At 38.1% G+C, this 23,881-nt stretch overlaps 1 protein-coding gene across 1 annotated transcript; it reads right to left on the bottom strand.

Annotated features, from left to right (window-relative positions):
* Positions 1–1,104: 1,104 nt before the first annotated feature.
* Positions 1,105–22,709, bottom strand: cntnap1 (contactin associated protein 1). The gene is made up of 24 exons (XM_079873081.1): positions 22,304–22,709; positions 15,051–15,152; positions 14,122–14,315; positions 13,691–13,844; positions 12,849–13,052; positions 12,573–12,757; positions 12,102–12,254; positions 11,715–11,976; positions 11,401–11,550; positions 10,923–11,094; positions 10,287–10,393; positions 10,057–10,176; positions 9,758–9,961; positions 8,584–8,740; positions 7,910–8,037; positions 7,479–7,652; positions 7,142–7,360; positions 6,808–7,047; positions 4,879–5,121; positions 4,652–4,779; positions 4,472–4,565; positions 3,758–3,988; positions 3,236–3,280; positions 1,105–2,085 (listed from the first exon to the last, which is right to left on the bottom strand). Exons 1-24 carry the CDS (start codon positions 22,365–22,367, stop codon positions 1,886–1,888), a joined length of 3,930 nt encoding a protein of 1,309 aa, XP_079729207.1. The 5' UTR covers positions 22,368–22,709; the 3' UTR covers positions 1,105–1,885.
* Positions 22,710–23,881: the final 1,172 nt, after the last annotated feature.

The raw sequence follows: 23,881 nt of genomic DNA, 5'->3' as shown, positions 1-23,881 counted from the left end.
ATTACAAAATGTTTTCTTTCCTTGAAAAATAAACTGGGAAAAAAAGATTTTTTTTTTTTTATAAATATTTCCCCCCCTTGTTTTTCCTGGTTGGGAATCACTGGTCTAAAATACTTTTTTTTAATCATGAATATTATGTAGACTGAACAGAATGGTACACTAATATAAAAATCTATAGCAGATTGCTTTGGCCCACAGGAAGAATTCTCTTGAACAGACAGAGGACACGAGGAGGAAACCAGCTTAAACAATCTCTGATTCCTGCCTGCATTGGGTTTGTAAAATATAAAGATAGATCATTTTGAAGAAGTTCAGTGTCGAAATGCCTATAGAATGGCTTGAAAAGGCTGGTGTGTGTTGCTGTAGCAGCAGTGAGAAGAACACGTAGCTCTCTATCCAATGCCATCATGATCAGTGTTACCAACTCTGAGACATACAGTACAACACACCACGTTCATGCTTGGAAAGATGGCTAGACATCGCTCATTGGCCTTCAGTCAAGAAACTTTTCTTTGTAAACCTTTCAAGGATCCAATTTTACAAAAAATGTCCTAGTCTTTATGAATGTTATACCTCAATGTTGTTCGCAAGCAATATGGCTACTATCATAAAAACACCTTTCTGCAATATTTCCCCAGACAGATTATTGTTCAGCACATTAAAGTCATTGTGCTCTAAAGAAGCTGAAGCCATTCAATGCCATTTGACTCGCCATTTCTTATAAGCGCCGCAACCGAATTTAGGCAGTAGTATAACATATACTTAAATACCATTAGCAGATTCCTCCATACTATATGATAAAGTAGTTTCAGTGATGATAAAACAGATATGTGTAAACATATCTACATCTTCAAAACTTTGTACTCTGAAGGTTGTTGTGTATTTTGTGCAGATTATCTCATTAACACAACAGCATGACTATGAAACACTTAAATCTACACTACTTTTGCCAGTACACAATAATGAGCCAAAAAGATTTCACATAGAATATACAGGGCTCCCACATCATTAGACGAATGCATGTTACATTTTTCCAGTCATTTATGATATTATAATACAGATTTTTTTATTATATTATTTATTTTAGTTGTATTATTTATTTTTAAATCATTGAAAAGTGAATTTTCAACCAATAAAATATTTTTGAGATGGACACAGCTAGAAAGATTTATAATGACTACAGAAATTTCCATAACTTTTTTTTGATATCGCACTCACAAAAAGTGAATTTTCTAACCAATAAAACTGTGTGAAATTGGCATAACTATACAGATTTACATTGGGTATACAGGTTTTTTTTTTTTTTTTTCATTTTCATGACTTTTCCAGTCATTCTTGATTTTTAAAAATATGCATTTTGTAAAAAATAATATTATCGAGATTGCATGCAAAAAAAGCGAATTTATAACCAATGAAATACTGATGGGCATAATTATAAAGAATATTAATTTTCAACACAAATTTACATGATTGTATTCATTTCCAATACTTTTTTTTTATAGGCCTGGAAATCACAATTCTAAAATTCCCTGATATTTCCAAGTCTCTGTAACCGTGGGAACCCTGGATCAGTCTTTGAAAGTTTCCTGTAAAGTTGCTGAGGCACTTCAGTCGGCCTGCACTGCCAAAGCTCATTGATCAGATGGTAAATTGACTCTAGCCTGCTTATTTTGAACCCTGCCAAAAGCACCAAATATCAGATTACACTGTAAAAATAATGGGACAGAAAAATAAATATACAGTAACATTACCATAAAGGCGAAAGATACATAAAAAAAAAAATCACATTTGCAACTCATTCATCAGTCTCCGCCATTTTACCTCCCTCATAATCACCAGTGCTTCTCTTTTTTCTTCCAGACATCCCTCAGTCTGTAGTTGTGAGTTATTCATTGGGACTTTCCTCCTGTATTTCCGGCATGTTCTTTCTATCCTTGCGCAGAGTATCAGTGAGGGGCCGAGCGGAGCTGGGCGACTCGAGCTGCTTCGGTTCATTCGTGTGGTAACTGCCTTTATACCTGTACAGGTAAATGTAGAGGCCGTACAGGATCAGGAAGAGCAACATCAGAGACACGGTCACGATTACTGTGGAGAAACACACACGCGCACACACAGAGAGAGAGAGAGAGAGAGCAGTCGTTAGCATTAAGCTTAATACTCTTATGGTGCCCTAGCTGAGCTGTCTGCAAATGATGGATTAAACATAATTTGTATCATGTTGCAGAATTCACAGGAGAGACTGCTGACTGTCAGCCCACATGCTGTACTCACAAGCTTTAAAGGGATAGTTCACCCAAAAACTAAAATACTATATATATGCTTTTCTGTGAAACATAAATGGAGAATTTTAATGCAACTCAATTCATATATTACTTATTTTTTGTGTGTGATTGTTCTAGTCACAGTGACATGGTTGTTATTATGGAAAAGAGCTGCATGAAGATTCTTCTATTTTTTCTTCTATTTCTATTTTTCTGTGAGATCTGGACCCGCTGGCAAAGAGGATTAAGTGCGTGTGTGTGTGTGTGTGTGTGTGTGTGGGGTGGGGGGGGGGGGGGGGGGACAAGTCTTGTTTGTCCTGGAAAAGAGATGACAATCAGACAGTTAGAGAAGAAGAGGATTTGAGTTAAGCAACAAAGGGTGACTGAAAAAAAAGAGCGAGGATACTGATAAAACTTTTTATGAAAATTGAAGTGTTCAATTTGAAAAATGGTCTTGTTGCATTGTTCTGATGGGTCTTTAATCTCAAAATGATCTTGTTAGTATTATAAAAGAGGTTCTGTAACATTTACAGCAAAAAATTAACAGTAACAGTAGCATATTGTCCAGAATATGGTCATTTGTAGAGATCTGAAGCTTATTACACCTTCATTTATACAGTATATTATCGTTTTATCACTGATGATACCAAGTTTCAGTCATTTGCAGAAGCTCGGCTTTATGCAGAAGCTTATATTCCCATGAATGTTCGCTAATCCTGTGTTCTGCAAATTAAGAGGATTTTAGCTTCCCAAACAGAGAAGATCAGCAAAAATTGCAGTTCTGGATGAAATGGAGTAAAAGACAAAAACAAAACAAAACAAGGAGAACAGAATATAGAATTGTACTTACATCGAACAAAAAAAAGTTTTTTTGTCACTTTTATTGAGAGGATGGTGGAAATGTGACAGGAAGCATCAGGTATAAGAGGTGTTTGGGAAATAGCGCTAAATATTATTTGTGACTGTAAACTTACATGTCATCCAAGGTGGGGTGACATCATCATGAATGTAATAAAAGACTAAAAAAAAAGAGAGAAATACATTACTTGAGGGTTAAAAACAACATTCAATCACAGTTCAATCACTACCATTAAAACGTTTTTTAAATAAATCTCTTATGCTCACCAAGGCAACATTTATTTGATCAAAATACAGTAATATTATGAAATATGAACAGAATTTTATCAGTAGAACTGTTTTCTATTTGAATATATTTTAAAATGTAATGTATTCCTGTGATGGCAAAGCTGAATTTTCAGCAGTTTTGAAAACCATAATACATTTCTGACAGGATTCTTTGATGACTCGAACGTTTAAAGGAACAGCACTTCTTTGAAATAATTATTTTCTAAAAATATAAATGGCTTTATTGTTCCTTTTGATCAATTTAATGCATCCTAGCTGAATCCCCCAAAAAAAAAATCTTACTGACCACAAACATGAATAGTATAGTGTATGTTAGGCATTCATGTGAATGTCAGAATATGTAGTCTTACACAGGCCAGTGAACCAGGGGTCATCCTCCCAAGGAACATATCCTAAGACGGGGGGAAACGCCCCACAGTTAGACTCCACCACATAGCCTTGAGTCGTAACCGGTGGATTGGTTACATTGGGTCGGAAGTAGGCCTTCAGTGGGGCAAAGATATTATAGCGGACCCCTGATATACAGCCCATAAAACCTGGACTGTTGTGCCTCTGAATTTCGTAGTCTACACCTCCCACCTCTACGAAGAAGAGCAGAAAACAAATCAATGCACTGTTCATCTAGTAAATGCAACTTTTCATTCACATGCAACAAGTTAAAGGTACACCATGTAACATTTATTTCTACAAAATTGACAATACATGATCAATCCTTCTTCCAAAACGTGTATTTGTCTTACCCTAATTCACTATGGTAAGCTAAGTGTTTATATTTTATACCTGATACCTATATATATATATATATATATATATATATATATATATATATATATATATATCATCATATCCGTAAAGTCAAGTCACCTTTATTTATATAGTGCTTTGACACTACAGTTGTAAACAGTAAATAGAGAGAAGCTACTCTGGCTTTGACGCGTGAATGGTGTGGTATATGTTAGTTGTTAGAAAGGTTGACACGGAGCAACAAAATGGCAGTTTTGTTTTCTAACAGCTACAGGGCCAAAAGTTACATAATACCTTCAAGATAAAAATGCTTGTCTTACCCATGACTCTACCCAAGAATATAGACTTTGGTGAGTCAAATCTGGGAATCTCTCCTGGTATTAACTTCTCAATCCACGGATCCATGTAGTCCACCTAGATCCAGGTACAAATCCATATACAAACAGTGTGCTTTGGGTATGCTAATAACAGTGAAAAACATGTCAGATCTAGTTTCCTACCTGTGTCCATACTGTGTAGTTGTGTCGGGTGATGTTGACAAAATGAGGAAAGCCATCGGCCATGTTTCTGTCAGTCAACTTAAATTTGTAGCTTATTATACCAAGCCGATATCTCAGTGACAGAGTGCCTGCAAAGGAAGTGACATCAGTGCTAAAGCTAATGTTTTGTATGCTCTGGTGTGATTGTGTGTGTGTGTGTGTGTGTGTGTGTGTGTGTGTGTGTTTACCATCTTTCTTGAGCAGGACGGCGATGTAATCATTGCCGAAGGAGCTGATATAAAGGAGCACAGCTGGAGCCTGTAAAGTGCTGAAGCTGAACTCTATGTCATCAGTTGTCGTGTTGTAGCCGAGGGTGAAGTTGTGCCAATGAGGCTCTATCCAGAAGTTCGCCCACCATGCGTCAAAGGAAATAGGCTCTTTGCGGATGTCATACCGCAGCCACGCTCCAACATCAAAGAACGCCCCGATATCTAAAAGGATGTGACACAAGCAGAGATCATATTCTTGTTTATGGGTACCCCTCACACATGCTGATTTAACATTTAAAAATAAAAATCGAATAGACATGATGGACAAATCTTTATAAAACATCATAAGACTTGAATAGTCTTATCATTGGCAATCCATCATACGTAGAACTGTAACAGTTTATAATATTAATAAGGATATTATTATTTGGTCTTTAAATTGTAACATTAGGGCAGTCAAACAATTCAAATAGCAATTAATATAATATTTTTGGTGTTTCAGTTACTTTTTAAGAAAAAAATAACACAAGAGTAAAACTAAATAATGTATGCAATTGCACATTTATATCCATATTTCTTAAATCTAAAAAATCCAGTCCTCGAATCTGATTGGTCAAACCCATTCTAGTTCAACAGCCCTGGGACTTTTTACTGTTTTACTTGTCAGACTATTAGTCTTTGCATTAAGCGAGGTGCACACTGTGTGATTTTGGCCACGATTTGGCCGTCTGAGACAATATTTGCAAATCCTAACAGATTCCGCTTATCCTTGGCTAAAATCGGAAATCTTTGATCGTTAGTTTGGCATGTTCACCGACAGCCAATTAATGACCGTTGCAATCAAATTTTTACCACCGACGATTTGACTCACAGTCCTGCAGTGTGACTTCTCCTATGACGACCGTCAAATTGTCTTAGTTTTTCAAGACAAGCCATGACCAAAATGAACGTTAGAGATTTCTTTGTAGCCACCATTTCAATCCTGCGTGTAATGCAGCTCACTGTCACCGAACTGATGGATGATGTAAAACTCTGGACAAGTTTTCTTGTGTGGGTCCGTTTTTAACGCATCTTGACTGACGTACAGTCTGAGTGGCATTTATGACAAGAGATCTTACAGTGTGACGTGGCTTACAGCGATGATCATGTTCGTACAGTCTGACAGGCAACAATTGTAAAGGACTATTATAATTTGCACACCCGGCTTTAGCTGTGGGGATTTTACAGTACTTCTTTCTGCAGGTTACAATTTTTTATGTTTTATGAGTGAGTCATTTAAACGATTCATTCAATCGATTCAGACTCAATCGTTCTTCAGCAAAAAGTCATTGAATCATTTACTCAACCAGTTTCCTTCATTCATTCATTCATTCATTCATTTGCCAAATAAACATGACTTTATTTTTTTATGAATCCTGCTGGTGAGTATATTAGGTGTATAGATATAGGTTTGTTGTAAAACACAATTCAGCTCTATGCCAAAGTTTTAAATATTCTCACACAGATCATCAAAAAAGAGCAGTTTAATTCACAGATCAGACAAATCCCTTTTAGTCTAAATCAGCTCTGGATTTAGAGGCTTGAAAGTGGAAACTAAAGCCAAAGTCTGTCACTCTCTTCTCAGGCAGTGACTCTCACTTTAACAGGTTCTCAGAGGCATCAGTTTATTTGTTACTCCCATTTATTATCCTTAACTAGAATCTGTTTTAATCTTTTAAATCTCCTAAGTCTCATAAAAATAAAATGCGTTTGTAATAATTAGTCTTTCCCCAGCTAAAGATGAAAATATATCACTTTCATTTTGCATATGTTTATTAGGAAACAGCTGTAGTCTGTATTGCACCATGTCAATTTGAGTCAGTGTGAGTGTGAGGGAGCACATGCATATGCAAATGTGTGTTAACTCACCTAAATGACAGTAATAGCCATCGAAGGCTGTGTTATTGCAGTCACAGACGTATGAAGCGAATCCATCAATGCACTGGCCTCCGTTTCGACACGGTATAGAGGCATTCAGACATGCTCCAGTGCAGTTCCTACGTATCCCAGCTCTCTCGTCAACCTTCCCCTCCAAATCCACAGGCACCCCGTTCATCCTCAGCCCACGCAGACAACCCAGGAAAGGCCTTAAGGTGTGATTGGCCGCACCTGAATTCAGATGCATGGTATGTTTTTGTATCAACTGCTTGAAGCAATGTTTTCATATTATCTCTGCTTGAAACTCCAGCTCTATGATTCTTACCTACGAGCAGGGGTTGTGTAAACTTCATTGTGATGTAGGTCTGGCCTGGGAACTTGTGTAAGGCCGGAGGAAGGAAATCAACTTTGAGCCGAGCCATTTTTACATTGATTTCAGCTTCTACATAGTGCCATTCATTATCATTGAGAGGTTTAGGTGAGCGGAGGGTGACGTTTCTAATTCCATCACCCACCATGAAAATAAATACCACCTCAGTTGTAGCTGTGAAAATTTAAGGAGAAACTGATGAAGGAGGTATCAGAATCAATATATATATGGCATATATTTTTAAGATTTACAATGGTATTCTCAATGCCACTGCCATGGAAACGACACTCACAATTGAGTTCAATTCGCAAGAAATTACGGAGGTGGTCATCTGAGCTCTCTACAAACACTCCGTAAGTGCGGTAGGTCCTGAAGTGGAATGTAATGTCGGCACTGGTGCCGGGCTTGAAGGTGGGGAACGTCAGATAGGTGGGCTTGGTGAAAGCTATGGTGTTCCAGATACTCCCTAAGAGAAGGATTTCTCATGAACAAATAACAATAACATTATATGGTAAAAGTAAATATGTGTATTATGGAGGAAAATGTACAGTCAGCCATCAAAATAAACCCTGTCAGGGTCAAAGGCCGCTCTGCTTTGTGTTTATTTTGTTATAATAAACCAAAAGACTGTATATTTCCCTTTACGTACATGTCAGGAAGGATCTTCTTATCATATAAGAAAAACTTTTCCTCCATTGTATCTTTGTAATGTTCATTACTCACTGTCTCCATGGCAGTACAGCGCGCCAACACTGTAGCGAACTTCTGAACTGGTGCGGTTAGTGTCCCCTATGACAATCCTCCTGACAGGCAGATGATCACGGAACGACAGGTAGCCTTTATCTGAGTGCCTAGTAAATGTGAAGAGTGAAGTGTGAAATAAGATTAAAAAGATTAAAATGACTGTTTTCTATTACTGTAGCCTATATTATAAAATGTCAAAGCTGAATTTTCAGCATCATTACTCTAGTCTTCAGTGTCACATGATCCTTCAGAAATCATTCTAATATGATGATTTGGTGCTCAGGAATAAAAATGTCTTACTATTATCAGTGTTGAAAAGAACAGCATTTTTTTAAATAGTAAACATTTTTAACATTACAAATGGCTTTTCTATCTTGATCAATGCATTCTCACTGAATAATTTATTATATAAATTACAAAACTCACCTGAATAAAATTTCCCAAAAAAACCCAAACTTTTGAACAGCAGTGTATATATACCCAGTTTTTGTCCCGAGTTCATATTTAAGTGTCTGCCATTTGCTTTGTATGTATTTATATATTTTTCTGTCTTTAATAACATCAAACACTATCATTCAGACAAAGTTTAAAAGGTATATTTAGATGACATAAAATAGTTTTTATTTATTCATTCTTTTTCATCTCAGTCTCACCATTGGCGGTAGTCGGCGTCACAGTTGCACCAGTACTTGGAGTCGGTGCAGGTTTGATTGACAGCACATCCACATTTTCCACTTTCAGGAAAAGCTCCTCCCCAGTATTCATGACTCTCATTATGCCGACCAATCCAGTAAGTGTAAGGCCTTCCATCTGTTAACAATAATAAGTAAAATCAAAGAAAGACTCAATGGGGTGCAGTGGCAAACTACTGGTAATGTAGACAAGCCAGTCTCATTGGGGTCAACAAAGTAGGGTGCCATAATGACTGGGCCTTACTATAGCTTTGCAAAAATACTCCTAGAAAAGATTCCCATAAGTGTTACTCAGCAGAGAAAAAGGCTGAGAAGGACATTTGACACTAATTATACTCAAGCTCTGGGCAGTTCAGCTGAGTCAGACTAGTCAGACTCTTCTAGTGAACTGAATCCATATCTGAGATCAATGCTTCAACAGCCATTTAAAAACTCACAGCTGAGGTTCCTTTACACACGTTTTTTTCCCCTATGCTATACAATTCAGATACACAGTGATGGCTGCAGATATATACCACACAGTAAAAGAACATTCAAATAGGTTCAATTATTTGAAGGGATTGTTCACTCAAAAATGAAAATTCACTTCTTTCTTCTGTGAATTTTTGAAGAACACCTTTCCACATTTTTTATATAATGAAAGTGAATGAGAATTGGGGACATCAAGCACCAAAAAAAAAAAAACATCATAATGGATAATAAAAGGATTTTATTCCCTGTCTTCTCAAAGCATAAGTCATTACTAACTCAAATACTCTACCATCTGCTGTACCTATAATGAGCCGTTAACTGCTGTGACTATCTTTGATTAGTTGAAATCAAGACCTGGTTTGATTTGTGATCAAATCATTCAGACCAGTTTTGTGAACTGAATCAACCGATTCATTGAAAAGATCCAACTCAAAGTAGGATTTGTCAATGAATTTGGTCATTGCGGATTGCCTCATGTCTTTAAAAATTAACATTTTGAGTTAAAGTCATACAGTCATTCAGGTTTGGAAGAACATGAAGGTAAATAAATGATGACAAAATTAAAATTTTTGGGTGAACTATCCCTTTAACTTCATTCATGCATTAAATGACCAAGAATATTCAACGTACTAAGTTCCACACATCATTGTGAAAGCTAACTTACGCGGAGTATTGAGGAGGCGTGCCTTGTAGCATGAGAACTCAATCCACTGTTCGCAGTATAAGGAGGTGTTTGCTAGGGCAGTGACTTCATCCCAGGATGCGTTTACATACTGGACGTCCCCAATATACGGTTGATCCACAGTGGAGCCGCTCACCTTGGTGCTTTTCATGCGGTTGTGCTCGATGACGGTCCATGATTTTTGCACTAAAATGTGACGTGATCAATCTTAACTCACCAAAATCATGTAAAACCCTTCGAAATTGATTTCAACATGTCAATCTCTTCCACTTCATACATACACATATTGCAGTAGACCGTGAAAGGTTTCAGTGGTCCGCTCAGATCTGGATCTATAGTGTAGTTGCCTGACCAGTACTTCCCATTCAGTCTGTAGGCCTCGCATGACTCCCTGTAGACGGCTGGGATGGAGGGAGAGAGAGACAGAGAGAGAGACTTAAAATAGAGTGATTCTCATATTTCACCAACAAAAAGTCAATATAGAGGAATCTCCTCAGTGAAAGACACTTACAGTTATGACAAACCTCCCCCTTGTAGCCAGTGTTGTTACACACACACAAGAAGTCATTCCAGGACTGTATACACCTCCCTTCATGTTCACATGGGTTTGGAGAGCACCTGAAAAAAAAAAGAAGAGAAGGCTGACACTTTAATAATGCATGTCTCAAGATATTACATTCTTGGGCATGTCTTTGTTTCTCCTTTGCGAGGCTTTGTTTCTCCTTCATGAGCTTTATATGATTATATATTTATATTATATTATTGATAATAATATTTTTACTGGAAAACAAGACAAAAATCTGCAGTGCATTTTTCCAATTTTTTGTTCGTCCTGATTACAGACTATGACATTAGACTTTAAGGTAATAAATGAACACTACACTTGTATCTCACACACACGTTAGTTTATATATCATGGTGGTAACTTTCCGTTGACTTTTATTCTTTTTATAAAGCTGAGCTCATATGTTTTATCTCCTTTCACATTTTCATTTTCATTTTCAAGACTTTTAATCATTTTCAGTTTATTAAGCAGTTTTCCTGATAAAGACTGTTTGCTTGGATACTATCATTGTGAGGACATTTAGTCCTTCAGTGTTGGCAAAAACCCACACACACAAACTCAATGAGTTGCACACACACACACCTATCAGTGATACCGCAGGTGCCCAGCAGGATTTCGGCGTATCTGCCCCATTTCCTCTGCAGCATGACATCTATATCCACTGGCTCATCATCTATAAAGATCTGCTGCATGCAGCCGTGGAAGCGAGACAGCTTGGTCACACAGCGAGCCGTGTTATTGGTCTTAGGACAACCTGCAACACAGCAGATATTAAATATTCCTCTAATTATCTGCTATACAACTATAAGGCACTAAATATATCTCATTTAGCATAGTTTATGAACATTAAATCAGCATTTATGGCATGAGATGTGCCATAAATGTATGAATAATAGATAAACAACATGCATTGTATTGTAAAGCATTCTTGTTTACATTAACACTGATTTACAGACTTTTTTGTGTGGCAGTTTTAGAGAAGAGTGGCACTCGGTTTTAGTCATGAGGCACTTAAACATAACAGACTACTTCTCCTCATATTCTGTGATCTGTTACTTACCCCCGAAGAAGTAGCGATCTCCTGTACGAACCGTGAAGGGGTTGGTGATCTTCAGTGGTGAGCTTTCATCTTCATCTATAGTGATAGTTAGTAAGTTGTCTTTGGCGGTCAGGTCTACTGTGTGCCAGAAGCCGTCATTGAGACGGTACCCTTAAACACACAAAAAAAGTCAAATATTTACTGTATATAATCTTAGACTGGACCAGTTTTGGTCCTGCTAAACTCTTGGTCTATAGTTGTTCCATTCAGTCCTCTCTTACAGAAAAAGAGTTCAAAATGTCATAACTAATGTTATGGACACAATCATGCCATACCTGCAGCAAAGCGTAATCTCTTGTTTCCAGGCTGCATGAGAGTGACGTTGACCTGTCCTTCACTGAGGCCAAGCTCCAGAGAGCCCAAATCATCTGCAAACCTGGTGAACATCAGTAGCCCTGTGTAGTCCCATGAGCGGAACTTAAACTTTACCGCCAGACGGTTCTTCCGGAAAAACCCGGGCAGCTGCAGGTAGTTGTTGGGTCCTGCAAAGGTCATGGGCTTCCACAGGAGGTCACGGCAGGTATAATGCATCTTTTTCTGAAATATACAAATAATATCTCAAATATTTTGCAATACAATGAACATCCAAATGTGATTTCATAAGTGATTATAAGTGTCATATTAATTCACCCCACACTACACTCTTGCAAAACTCTACATACCTTTTTAGGAGCTAGTCGAATTTCAGGCTCCTGGTATTGTGTCATGTAGATGATATTGATTCCATTGATAAAGACGTTCTCCATGCAGCCACGGAAGTTCACCTTACCAGGCAGGTGGGGTGTGTCTTTCTCAATCACACCGCCAATATACATCTAAAGAGAAATGGATAATTGTTATGATCAGATTGCAGGGAACATTCACCAATGGCATGAGTTTGGGGCGGCACTATATTATTGACTGACCAATGGCAGACAGGAGTAGTGTTTGTGATACCTGCTTGAAAACGGTAATTATTTTACTCCATTTGGTGATCCTAATGGCACAGAAATTACACCCTTCACTTTTAAGAGAGGCACCAATTATTTTTGTGTTCTTCATTTGTTCAGAACAAATGTGAGTCATATGTAATTTATCACTGAAGTGTGATACAGTGTGCGTTTATAGTTCATGCGTTTGATCTAGCATGTCACCTGTTTGTCCAGATCAAGGTACTTGAACTCTCCGTTGAGGACAGCAGTCTCAGTCTGGCCATCCAAGGTGAAGTTAACCTCTCGCCCGTAACGCTTGATGGTGACGTAATGCCAGTGCTGGGTGTCCAGTAGGTTTCCCAGCATCATTGTGGTCATCCCATTGGTGTTATGGACTGTGCTGCTCCCTTAAATAGATAATGCAAACATGTCCTCATGATTATAGATAGAAGGTTAGACAGACAGACAGACAGATAGACAGATAGATAGATAGTTTACCCAGGCTGATATGAAAGTAGAGGCGTCCAGTCTTTAGTTCCAGAGTGACAGAGTCTCCCTGCAGACCCTCACTGTGCAGGAGAATACCATCCTTCTCCAACGTCTTAAAATTCAAAGCGTAGTGGTCCTGAAGTGTCCTCATCCTGCCCCGTGGGAAGGAGTATGCCACCATGTCATCCGCCTCAAACTGCATCACATATGAATCTGTTAGGGTCAAAGGTCAAGAGTATGGAGAGGATTGTTAAAAACTATATTACAAGATTATATTACATGCTAAACCAAACAACACAGACATGCCACTTTGTCTATCTGTTTTCTTTCTAGCCACGAAATCAATGACCTTGGCCTACGCTGATGCCCAGATCATCAAGGAGTTCACATTGTTCATTGAATTTACACATACGTTTTAAAGGCAGTATGTGTTGTACCTGGAAAAAGTATTGGTATTTTTTGCAATGCAAAAACTTGAATGATACACTGCATGGCAAACTGCAAAACTACATTTTAAATCAAAAATCCTTGTAACAAGATACAAAGCACTTGAGAAGAAAATATATATATATTAAGTCTAATTACTATTTCATTTAGAGGTAAAAATGTTCCTTGTTGTAACCATAAACCTCATTTTTTTATTTCTCTGAAAACAACTTATGAGATATATTTACTGGAAAACAAGATCAAAATACTGATTAAAAACAGATTTTACTGCAGTGCAACTCAAAGGACCGGTTAACATTACAAGGCACTGAGGAGATTTTCCGTATCATGATATGCTAAAGTTTTTGGCTGCTGATAAAACACAAACAGTTGGCAGTGCCTCAGTCCAGACATGCGCCGTTTACCGTAAGGACAGCCGTAGAGCTCTACTCGAAGGCCGATTTTGCCTCCGTTCTCAGTATTCCAGCCCATGGGATAGATGCGCAGATGTTTGGCAGTGATCGCATAATGAAAGACGTTCCTCTTCACCTGGTAGTAATTCCAGTTGCCAGGCAACGTCTGAGAGACACAAAAATCTGATATTAAATCTGATATTAAAGGTTCTATGAATGTTCCACACCATTTAACAAATCAACAACTTCTCTCACCTACAACTAATCATACATCAACAATGTATTTATAAAAGGTTGAACTCAAATTCTGATTGAATGAGTCATGTTCACGGTCAAATAAGATAAAAAAAGATGCCTGTCCTGAACCTCTACTTCAAAACATCAGGACTTGATCAACACAAATTATACTTTCCAAACACTAATAAAACATAGATCATTTTTACCATATTGCCTCCTGTCATGACATATGGAGTCCATGCGTCGAATCGATCCCCGTACAGCAGCATGTATTTGGTGATCCAGTCATAAGAGTTGAAGGTACCCTGAGTAGCAATGGCCATGATACGATACTTCCTCCCCAGGTCAATCTGCATCCATGGCTGCCTGTCCCGAGGGGACGGAGACCAGCCACTGCTCCCTACATCAGCACACACACATTTGAAAATCAGCTGAGAAAATACATGCATGTAGACATTTAGTGCTTCAGATTTATTGTCATGGGCTAGCCAACAGTCCTACTTATTTTGGCCATAAGTAAAATGACAGATATTGTCATAAAAATCCAAATAATCTACATTATTAAAAATGGAAAATTAAGAGACACTTCTAAAAGATTTGTGATATTTTTTTAAAGAACATGGCTTGTGTGATTATTTATTTATTTATATATAAATTTATGTTTTCTCCACCAAGGTAAAATAACCTGAAAAAGTATAAAACAAAATAAAATAAAATTGAATTGAATTGAATTGAATTGAATTGAACATTTGGTTCAATGTGATTGTTTCTCCACCACAGTTATGTTCCTGAATCTTCTAATGGATATAAAATATAATAAATCATTTTGATAGCCTAATTTAACACTAGAGGACAATATGCACTATAATGAACCATATAAAAAATTTAACAAAAGTGCAGCATTTCAATGGAACAATGGAATGGAATTGCGTTTCAATGGAACAAAGTAATCTTGTGACTTTTACATATTATTTCTCATATTTTTATTGAAATGTTTTGCTTCAAAAGGGCAAATGTATTGGCTAAATCAAAAATGGGAATAGGAGGTCGATATTGTTTCTCATTAGCATTCTCAGCCAGAGACCTATTCAAAATGCAAAGTGCAACCCATAGCTCTTGTGGCCAAGTCACTTACCATACAGTTTGGCAAAGTGTGCAGAGTAAAAAAAGTTATATCTGGAAGAAGCATGGAAAGAGGATGCATAGAGAGGAGAAATCAGCGGATCTAAGCATGGACCTGAACAGAGAGAAAGAAAAAGAGAATTATAGAGAATATTCAATGACATTTTCATAAAAGCAAGATGACTTTTTTATTTTTTATTTTATTTTGCAGTTTATTGAAAATAGGATAACACAATGAAACTGTCAATTCATGGGAAACGTTATGTACATACATTATCTGATATAAATACTTTTAGTTACTGTTATTATGTGTAATATTTCCAACCAAAATTGCAGCTCTTAAAATGATAAATTGTGCTTTAAAGGTATATATGTAACTTTTGGGCTTTAGCGGTTAATAAACAAAACGACTGTATATGCGTCTTGCGGAAGAGCATTGTAACCAGAGCTATTCTTCTCCTTGTTTATGTATATGACTGGGCTATTTCTCAGCGGCTGTCTAACATAGCCAAAATATAAACACTTATAACAGGCGTATACTGTCGTGATTCAGGATATGACAAAAACATGGTTTGGAAGACGGATTTATGATGAACTCTTTCATTGTATAACTTTTGGAAAAAAAAGTTACATAGTGTACCTTTAACTGGTATATGATATACACAAACAGTATAATAATAATAATAATTTGTTACATTTATATAGCGCTTTTCTAGGTACTCAAAGCGCTTTACACCTGGATGATGCGACGGCAGCCATATTGCGCCAGAACGCCCACCACACACCAGCTTACTGGTGGAGAGGAGACAGTGATGAAGCCAATCAGTATATGGGGATGATTAGGAGGCCACGATGGACAGAGGCCAATGGGCAAATTTGGTCAGGATGCTGGGGTTACATCCCTACTCTTTTTCCGAAGAACATCCTGGGATTTTTAATGACCACAGAGAGTCAGGACCTCGATTTAACGTCTCATCCAAAGGACGGTTCGTAGTTTGTAGTTTATCCAGTTCATTGAACCACCACAAATGCAATTAAACCCATCATGTGCTCTAAGTACCTGTGATTTCAAATATCCATTTTTCCAAAGTGTAAATATTATTTAATGGAACATACACTGGTCAACATAAAGGACTACTGTGGCTGTTCTAGCTGAGATTATTACTAGGCCGAATAAACAACAATAACATTTGACACTGCACTAAAACATGCATCTAATCTACAAATTACAGTATGTTCAGATCTTTAGTCCTCATTTATACTTTATCAAACATTACCAAACAAAACCAGGCTCTACAGGCACATTTTGTGGGTTGATGTTGTTAGAGTCTCATTTGCACAGTGAGCATACGAACGGATCATGTGCGAAACGAGCCTTACAGTTGTATATTATATACTGTACAAAATGTATGTCGTAGTGGATCTGGGGCACAATATAAATCAGGCCCATTTAGCAAGTCTTGCCATGGCATTTCATCAGTACCTCTGTTAGACAAATCCCTGCTTCAATTAGACCTGGCAACATTTCAGCCTAATCTAAATGGCAGAGTCAGATAAACCCACCTCAATCTCACCCTCTCACAGAGCTCTAATAAAGCCATCTGCCCAAATGGCATCACATCTCACAGCCCATCCACATCACCTCTCTAACTACAGCTGACACACTTTCACACAGCCGGTTCATTTCAGAAATACTGAATGTGCCTTTTTGAAGATGATTCTGAAGTGCCTTCGGGTCTTTTTTTGAAGATTGTGAGGGACAAAATTGATAGAATGGAGTTGTAACAGAAGGTGTTAAGGAAGTGACTTTGTGCATTGTTGTGATACCGAAAAAAGTGTTTGCAAGCAAGGATTGTGGTCCTATGCCTCATAGGTCCTATATGTGTTTGAGATATGCAACTGTGATATAAATCACTGAATTTTTACTTTATATCTTAAAATGATGCCTTAAATGGACTTATGTAACTCACTCAAATGTATGAAACAAATGGAAGACCTGTATTTGTAGCACCCTTCTAGTTGTTATTTTGTTCATTGTGAAAATTAAAAAATGCAAAAAAAAGAAAGAAAAAAGAAATCACAATTACATTGCAACAATGACAACAACAAATTGCTAAAAATTGTTCCAAGAAGTTTGATAGATCTTAAAAAAACAACATTGGGGATGTCCTCAAAAGGATGGTTCATACTGTAAATAAACCAAATAAAGCCTTATAATCTTATAACGTAAAGAGTTTTCTTTTGGGGGTAAGGTAATATATATAATATTTTTACCTCTACACAACCACGTCCAAGTGATCTGAGGGCGCGCGCGCTTCCTGGTGTGTGACGTGTGCGCGCGTTCTGGCTTAGTCTACGCAAGCACCGGAAAGTGTACAAGAGGTAAAAACGATATAAATACTGTTCGTTTTCTCACACAGACCGCTCGTTTCGTGTCTTAGGCCATCAATGTGTACTTACGATGGGGAATTGTTTAATTTGGACTCTGTGCATGCTCTTTGAGGTGGTGACCATAGACCTGCATTATATGACTGACAGACAAGAACGGTTTGACCTAAAAATATCAAAATTGAAACTACTGCGGAAACAAAGACACCTACATCGTGGATGCCCTTGAGGTAAGCTAAAACATACCAAAATTTAATTTCAAAGTGAACTATCCCTTTAACATGTCCTGTAGCTGCCTCAAAGAGACTGCAGGGGTCAACACAACAGAGGTCATTAGTATTCTGACCACTGCAACTGCCAGTGAGGGAACAGAGGGGAAAAAGGAAACCGTTTGAAGGAGAGAGAGAGAGAGAGAGAGAGAGAGAGAGAGAGAGAGAGAGAGAGAGAGAGAGAGAGAGAGAGAAAAAGCAAGGAATGTAACAGAATATTGCATGAGTCATCTAGTTGATTCTCAAGTGATTTCAATTCCCATCTGATTCACAGTTCTCTGCTCAGTCATCTTATATATAGCTGGATTTATCAAGCCATGAACTCCATTATGAAAGTCTTCTGAAAGAAATGTATTTTTGGTGGAAACAGGTCGTCGTGATTTTGCCAAGTTAGACATGTTCCTGGATCAACATATTCTGTTGATGCTGGAACAACATTCCTGTCCACTAACCCTATCCCTACCCATAAACCTAATTCAACCCGTAAATTATCCCTAAAATCAGAGGGAAATGATGGATGAATAACACTAATGTAGAAGCCCCTAATCCTTGATTTAAGCCTAAAATTGACATTAACTGTAAGCCTATCACTCAAATCTGATTGGTTAATTGGAATGTTGTTGCAGGATCAACAAGGATGTTTATCCAGGAACATGTTCTACTTAGTGAAATCACATTCACCGGTGGAAATGTCCTGTGATTACAGGTGATTCCATGGGAGAAACTGCACGTCTGTTCACTGAGATATCACTCAGTGAAAGACATGCCGACCGAAATTGATCTTGGCTAGTCAAAGGAGAGGTTGGTGTGTGTGCGTGTGGAACCACCACCAGCTGCCTGAACCATTGATATAAGGCAGGATGGATCCATGCGTTCCTGTTGTTTACGCCAAATTCTGACCCTACCATTGTATCCTCGGTTGTAAGTGGTTATTTGAGTTACTGTTGCTTTTCTATCAGCTTGAACCAGTCTGGCCATTCTCCCCTGACCTCTGGCATCAGCAAGGCCTTTTTGCCCACAAAACTTGCCCCTCACTGGATATTTTCTCTTTTCTGACCATTCTCTGTAAACCCTAGAGATTATGAGGCTATGAAAATCCCAGTAAATCATCTTGACCATGTCTACATGCCAAAATGAATTGAGTTGCTGCTATGTGATTGGGTGATTAGATATTTGCATTAACAAGCAGTTGAACAGGTATAGGTGTGTGTGTGTGTGTGTGTGTGTGTGTGTGTGTGTGTGTGTGTGTGTGTGTGTGTGTGTGTGTGTGTGTGTGTGTGTGTGTGTGTGTGTACATATACCTACATCTTTAGGAATCCATTATTAATGCATTTTATTAATTAATAATCCATTATTAATGAGTATTTGAATGGATTTGCTAATTAAGCATAATAATAAGTAAATACATGAATATGGTACTATAAGCGTAAGCTTGAAGATTCATGCAACACAGGGTCCATGCTCAGTCTTTCTATGCATTAAAGCCCAAAAGTGGTCCTTTTTCTGAAAAGGGTTGATGACCCTCGTCTAAGATTAGAAATCCATATCATCCCGTTAGCAACAGCTGCAGTGCAATATTCTGATTCACATTAGGCAGATAAATGAATCGATTGAATGTGACCCAGCCTCATCTATCTTTGTAAAATATAAGCTGCAGAGATTGTCTGTCTCTCTTCACCAGCTCTGAGATAAATGATTTTCACCCTGTGCTGTTCTGTTCTCTTAGCAGCTGTGCAGAGCAGAGAGGAGTTCCTGCCCTGCAGGAGAAGCATTACAGTTATTAAAGCACTCAGTGCAGAAGAGCTGCAGGGGAAACTGGGAATAAGCAATGAAAGCCTCATGAAGATGAACGCAGAGACTTACAAATACGTCCGTGCAAAACATGTCCATCTAAATTCAAAAGTTCTGTTCCAAAACCTACCAGTGAGCTTCCTTGCTTTCCACAGCCCACATAGGCATAACTGTTATAATAAGTGACAGATTCTGAATTCTCAACTGTGAAATAGCACAGGAGACTCATCTCACAGTTGGTTTCAATAGTGTTAGATGTTAGCATGTAGCTAAGCTAACAGCACAATCCTTTAATAAGCATAAAAACAGCATACATAAATATTGTGTGAACACTAAACTATATTTAATTGATCATTTCCAGTATTTTATCCCTATCTTGCTTTGTTTATTATCTTTTCTTCATTTTTTGCATTCTGGGATTGTCTTCTCTGTGAAGGACACAAGAAATTCTATGTTAGCGATATTATTTGCAATAATTGCGACATTTTATCTCACAATTCTGACTTTTTTTCTCACAATTGCGAGTTTATATCATACAATTCTGAGAAAAAAAAACTATAGGACATAGGAGAATATGGAGCTCACACACAAAAATATGCCATTTGTTGCAGTTGATGATATTTATATAGCCAAAAAGTAAGATGAAATTCAGGTAGCATTTCCAATTTTTGCAAAATACCCAATAGTTGCAATTTTAAACTATTCAATTTCATTCCCCTTTGACTTTTTTCGCTCTCTTTTTGTCCAATGCCTTCAATGTCCTTGGCTGCTTTCCACTCACAGATAAGGGAGAACAGTGACACATATGAAGGAGCACCTTGAACACTCTCTCTCTCTCTCTCTCTCTCTCTCTCTCTCTCTCTCTCTCTCTCTCTCTCTCTCTCTCTCTCTCTCTCTCTCTCTCTCTCTCTCTCTCTCTAACACATGTGTTGAATTACAGGCACTCCCCCAGTCTCTGCAGGCTGACACAGCACTTCTGCTCAAGGAGAATTGAGTGCATATCATGTGAGCTATCTTTCATAGGAGGAAGCAGCGATGCACTTGGGTCTAGACTAAGACTGCTAGTCGGATCAATCTCTTTGGGCTGGTTAGGATTTTAACTGTCATCTAGGGGGAGGTTAGCATTTTTAGCATGGACGAATGCAGAATAGAAGGTCACGTTGGTATAAATTATTTAGATCAGGACTGCAGGCACAGTAGGTGGCTGTCTTTGAATGAAACAAAAGATAAGCTCAAAGGGACTTTAAAATACAGAGCCAATCCAAGACGCCACAGCACGTCATAGACAAGCATACACACAAGCATCATCTCTTAATCTTTCACACCTTCCTCAACAGGATCAGACAGACAGGGCATCGTAAATCTCACTAAAATGACATTTTCAAACAGTTTTTCTGTATCGTCAGAGCACCCATTTTCAGTTTGGATGCAGGTTTCCGCTCCTTCCCAAAGATTTATGCTAAATGAATTCTTAAAGCGAGAGTGCTGTGTTCATGCTGTCTCATTTCTCTTCTCAGAGCTGAGAACTGGATTATCTTCTTTACACAATACATCTTCAGCTCTCATTGTTGTCAAAGAATTTGAAGTGAAGTGGGAGCCTAGAAAAAAACCCTCTTTTGGGATTCCACAAAACCTCATTGTTTCAAGATACAATGTGCTATTATGGTTTCAACATTACACTGTATTGACAAACAATCACTAATTAATACTATTTTGTAATAGAGCTCACACTTATTAATATAAATAGAGATATCCAGACAGGACCTAAATCTGTTGTTCAGTATTTAAGTATTTACATTTTCGAAATTTAATATAGATATTGACTGTATTCATTATTTATTCATTATTTTGAATTTGAGACCCACTCACTTCAAAAAGAGACACTGCAAAACTGTGCAATTTCATTTGTGAGAGATTATTATATGCTTTGCCTTAATAGATAAAACAATATTTTTCTGAAGAAATCATTGTTATCATCATGAGTGGACCTTGTACAGTGCCTTGAATTATAGAATGACTCATATGCACTTGTCAGAACAAAATCATGGCACACAATCAGATTATTTTAAGTCGATTAAGCTTTCTTCTAGCACCTTGTTTACTTGAATGAGCAGTGTGATTTCGTTAGGATATATTTTGCATCATTTTGATGTTTTGAAGATTGCAATACAGTCTTAAAGGTAACCTTACGTCAGGATTCGCATGCAGTGTTCTACGTCATATGAATTTGGGAGTTCGGTGAGTTAATGCGCCCGCCCTCCGTCTCCGCATAGGGCTGCTCCCACAAGCAACTTCACGGAATAGGATTTTTTCACCACGCCATTTCAAATACACCGACAATCTCAACTTTTCACCCTTAAAACACTAAAGACACGGCTAAATCTGCAAATAGATGCTTTCAGCAGTCTCTGTTTAACAGCAGGAGAGTGTGTCCTTCCCGCGTGTCCCCTGCGCAAGACGCACCTTTCCATGCAGAAACTTGCCCAAGTGAGCGCGCGGAAGCACTGCAATGCAGAAAGAGCCCGTAGACACACAGGCACAGTGGCGAGTGCAGAATCAAGACTATATTAGCGCTTTACTTTCAGCCCAAACCTTCTAGGCTGAATACTCTAAATATAGAATAACAAAAACATTGAACAAATTCGCGCTGTTTTAAAACAATGCAAGCTTATAAATATCGCAATTTTGAGATTAGAATCATTATGTCATAGCTTTGCTGATGCACTTGTTCTGATGAAGAATAACAGTCATCTATATGGAAAATAAGTAGCCTATACATTGTATTTTCATTGCATCTTGCATCTGCAGTTTCACTTACGTGACGAGCAATGTTGAAAAGCGAGAAAGAGTAAAAGGCTTGGGGCAAGAATTTTGATAGCCATCCTCTCAGGGAGACGGAGTCGCTTTTAGATTAGTAAATCAAATGTTATCCTCTCCTCGTCACCGGACAGTACAGCATCGTTTAGCCGTCCTTTCGGCCAACTTTAACTCTCTCGGCCGGGATGGTGATAGACTCGCTCGCTAGAGGCGCGCGCGCGCGACATAGTGGTGCTGATGCTGCGTTTTGGCGGGAGCGCGCATACTTTCATTAAACCAAATTCCTTGAAATTTGGAAAGTTGTGACAATCTGGTTGAAATAATACATAAACTCTCTTTTATTTGATATAGAGTGAGAGTGGAGTCCTATGGTTTGGGTAGACAGTGGACAGCCTCGACTTTAGTGTAAGGGTTCTCAGTCAGGGAGGGGGCGCAAGATGAGAACAGGAAAAAAAAGTTTTGGACTCGTCATAATGATGGGAAGTGCGAATCATTTCCGCGAATCGGTTCTTTCGAACATTACGTTAAAGAACCGGTTAATACGATTCTTTTACGTAGGCCTATAGTGACGCGCTCACGTTGTCCCTGACAACCTGGTGTAAGTAGGCACATACTGCATGTTTGTCATGTATCCCAGTTCAGTTTGTTGCAGACTTGATATGTCGTTTAAAGCTTAAATATTTTACCCAATTAGCCAAATCCGCGGTTCACTCCAAATGCTCAAATCGACTTACGCTTTGGTTATCAGGTTATTGTGACAAGACGTTTTAATGAATTGGTGAGATGTTAAGTTGATGATCATAGTAAGTTGAAAATGAGTCGGTTCTCGATTCAGTCAGTTCAGAATAGTAAAAGTATGATATTCTTTATTCTGAAAGTGAGTTGTTAACTAGAGAACTGATCTATCCGATTCATTCGTTCACTATCCAGATATCACTCACTGTGAACTATGTGCAATGTTTCAACTACAGTATATATATTTTTTATTTGTGTCATGAGAGAAATATAATAGTTCAGCCCAGTTACCTAATAACAATGCATAAATCTAACATTATGCCCTTTAAAATTCACAAGTCTGCATTTCTGGTGCCTCCCTTCCCTGGTTTGCCCGGAGAGCACAGTTCATTACTACAATCAATCCAACTGGATACAATCAGATTTGTTTGTGGGGGTCGTTTGTACAAGGTGGGTGGAAAAGCCGGATTTATGTTGGAAGAGGCGGTCTGTCCATGATTCTGTGATATAAAAAGGCTTTGGGATTAAGAAGTGGGTTTGTAGGGCAGCCGCAAAGCAGGGTGGGAGAAGGGGCTACAGGGTCAGAGAGGGATTTGCAGTGTTTCAAATCAGATTGAAGTTCCTCCCTGGTCTTACAATCATCTTGCACACATCAATACTCATTCATATGACTATGCACCGGGACGAAATCTCTTAAGATGTCTTTTTATTTAAGAAAGATCACTATCCTCATGCACACACACAATTCAAGCCAAAATCGCTCCACTTTTGAGGAAAGTTTATAAGTAGCATGGTTTGTGACTAATAGTTATAGTTATCTGGTCATCTGGGTGGGCAGAAGAAA

The sequence above is a fragment of the Squalius cephalus genome, assembly GCF_949319135.1.
Source record: "Squalius cephalus genome assembly, chromosome: 1".
Classification (NCBI taxonomy): domain Eukaryota; kingdom Metazoa; phylum Chordata; class Actinopteri; order Cypriniformes; family Leuciscidae; genus Squalius; species Squalius cephalus.
This window is presented reverse-complemented; position numbering and strand designations above follow the sequence as displayed.

Coding starts and splice junctions, on each gene's coding strand:
- cntnap1 (XM_079873081.1), bottom strand. CDS start 22,367: ATGGCTATCAAAATTCTTGCCCCAAGCCTTTTACTCTTTCTCGCTTTT. Junction 11,095..11,400: donor AGATCGCTACTTCTTCGGGG/GTAAGTAACAGA, acceptor GCTGTGTTGCAG/GTTGTCCTAAGACCAATAAC. Junction 5,122..6,807: donor TGGCTATTACTGTCATTTAG/GTGAGTTAACAC, acceptor ACATCCTTTTAG/ATATCGGGGCGTTCTTTGAT.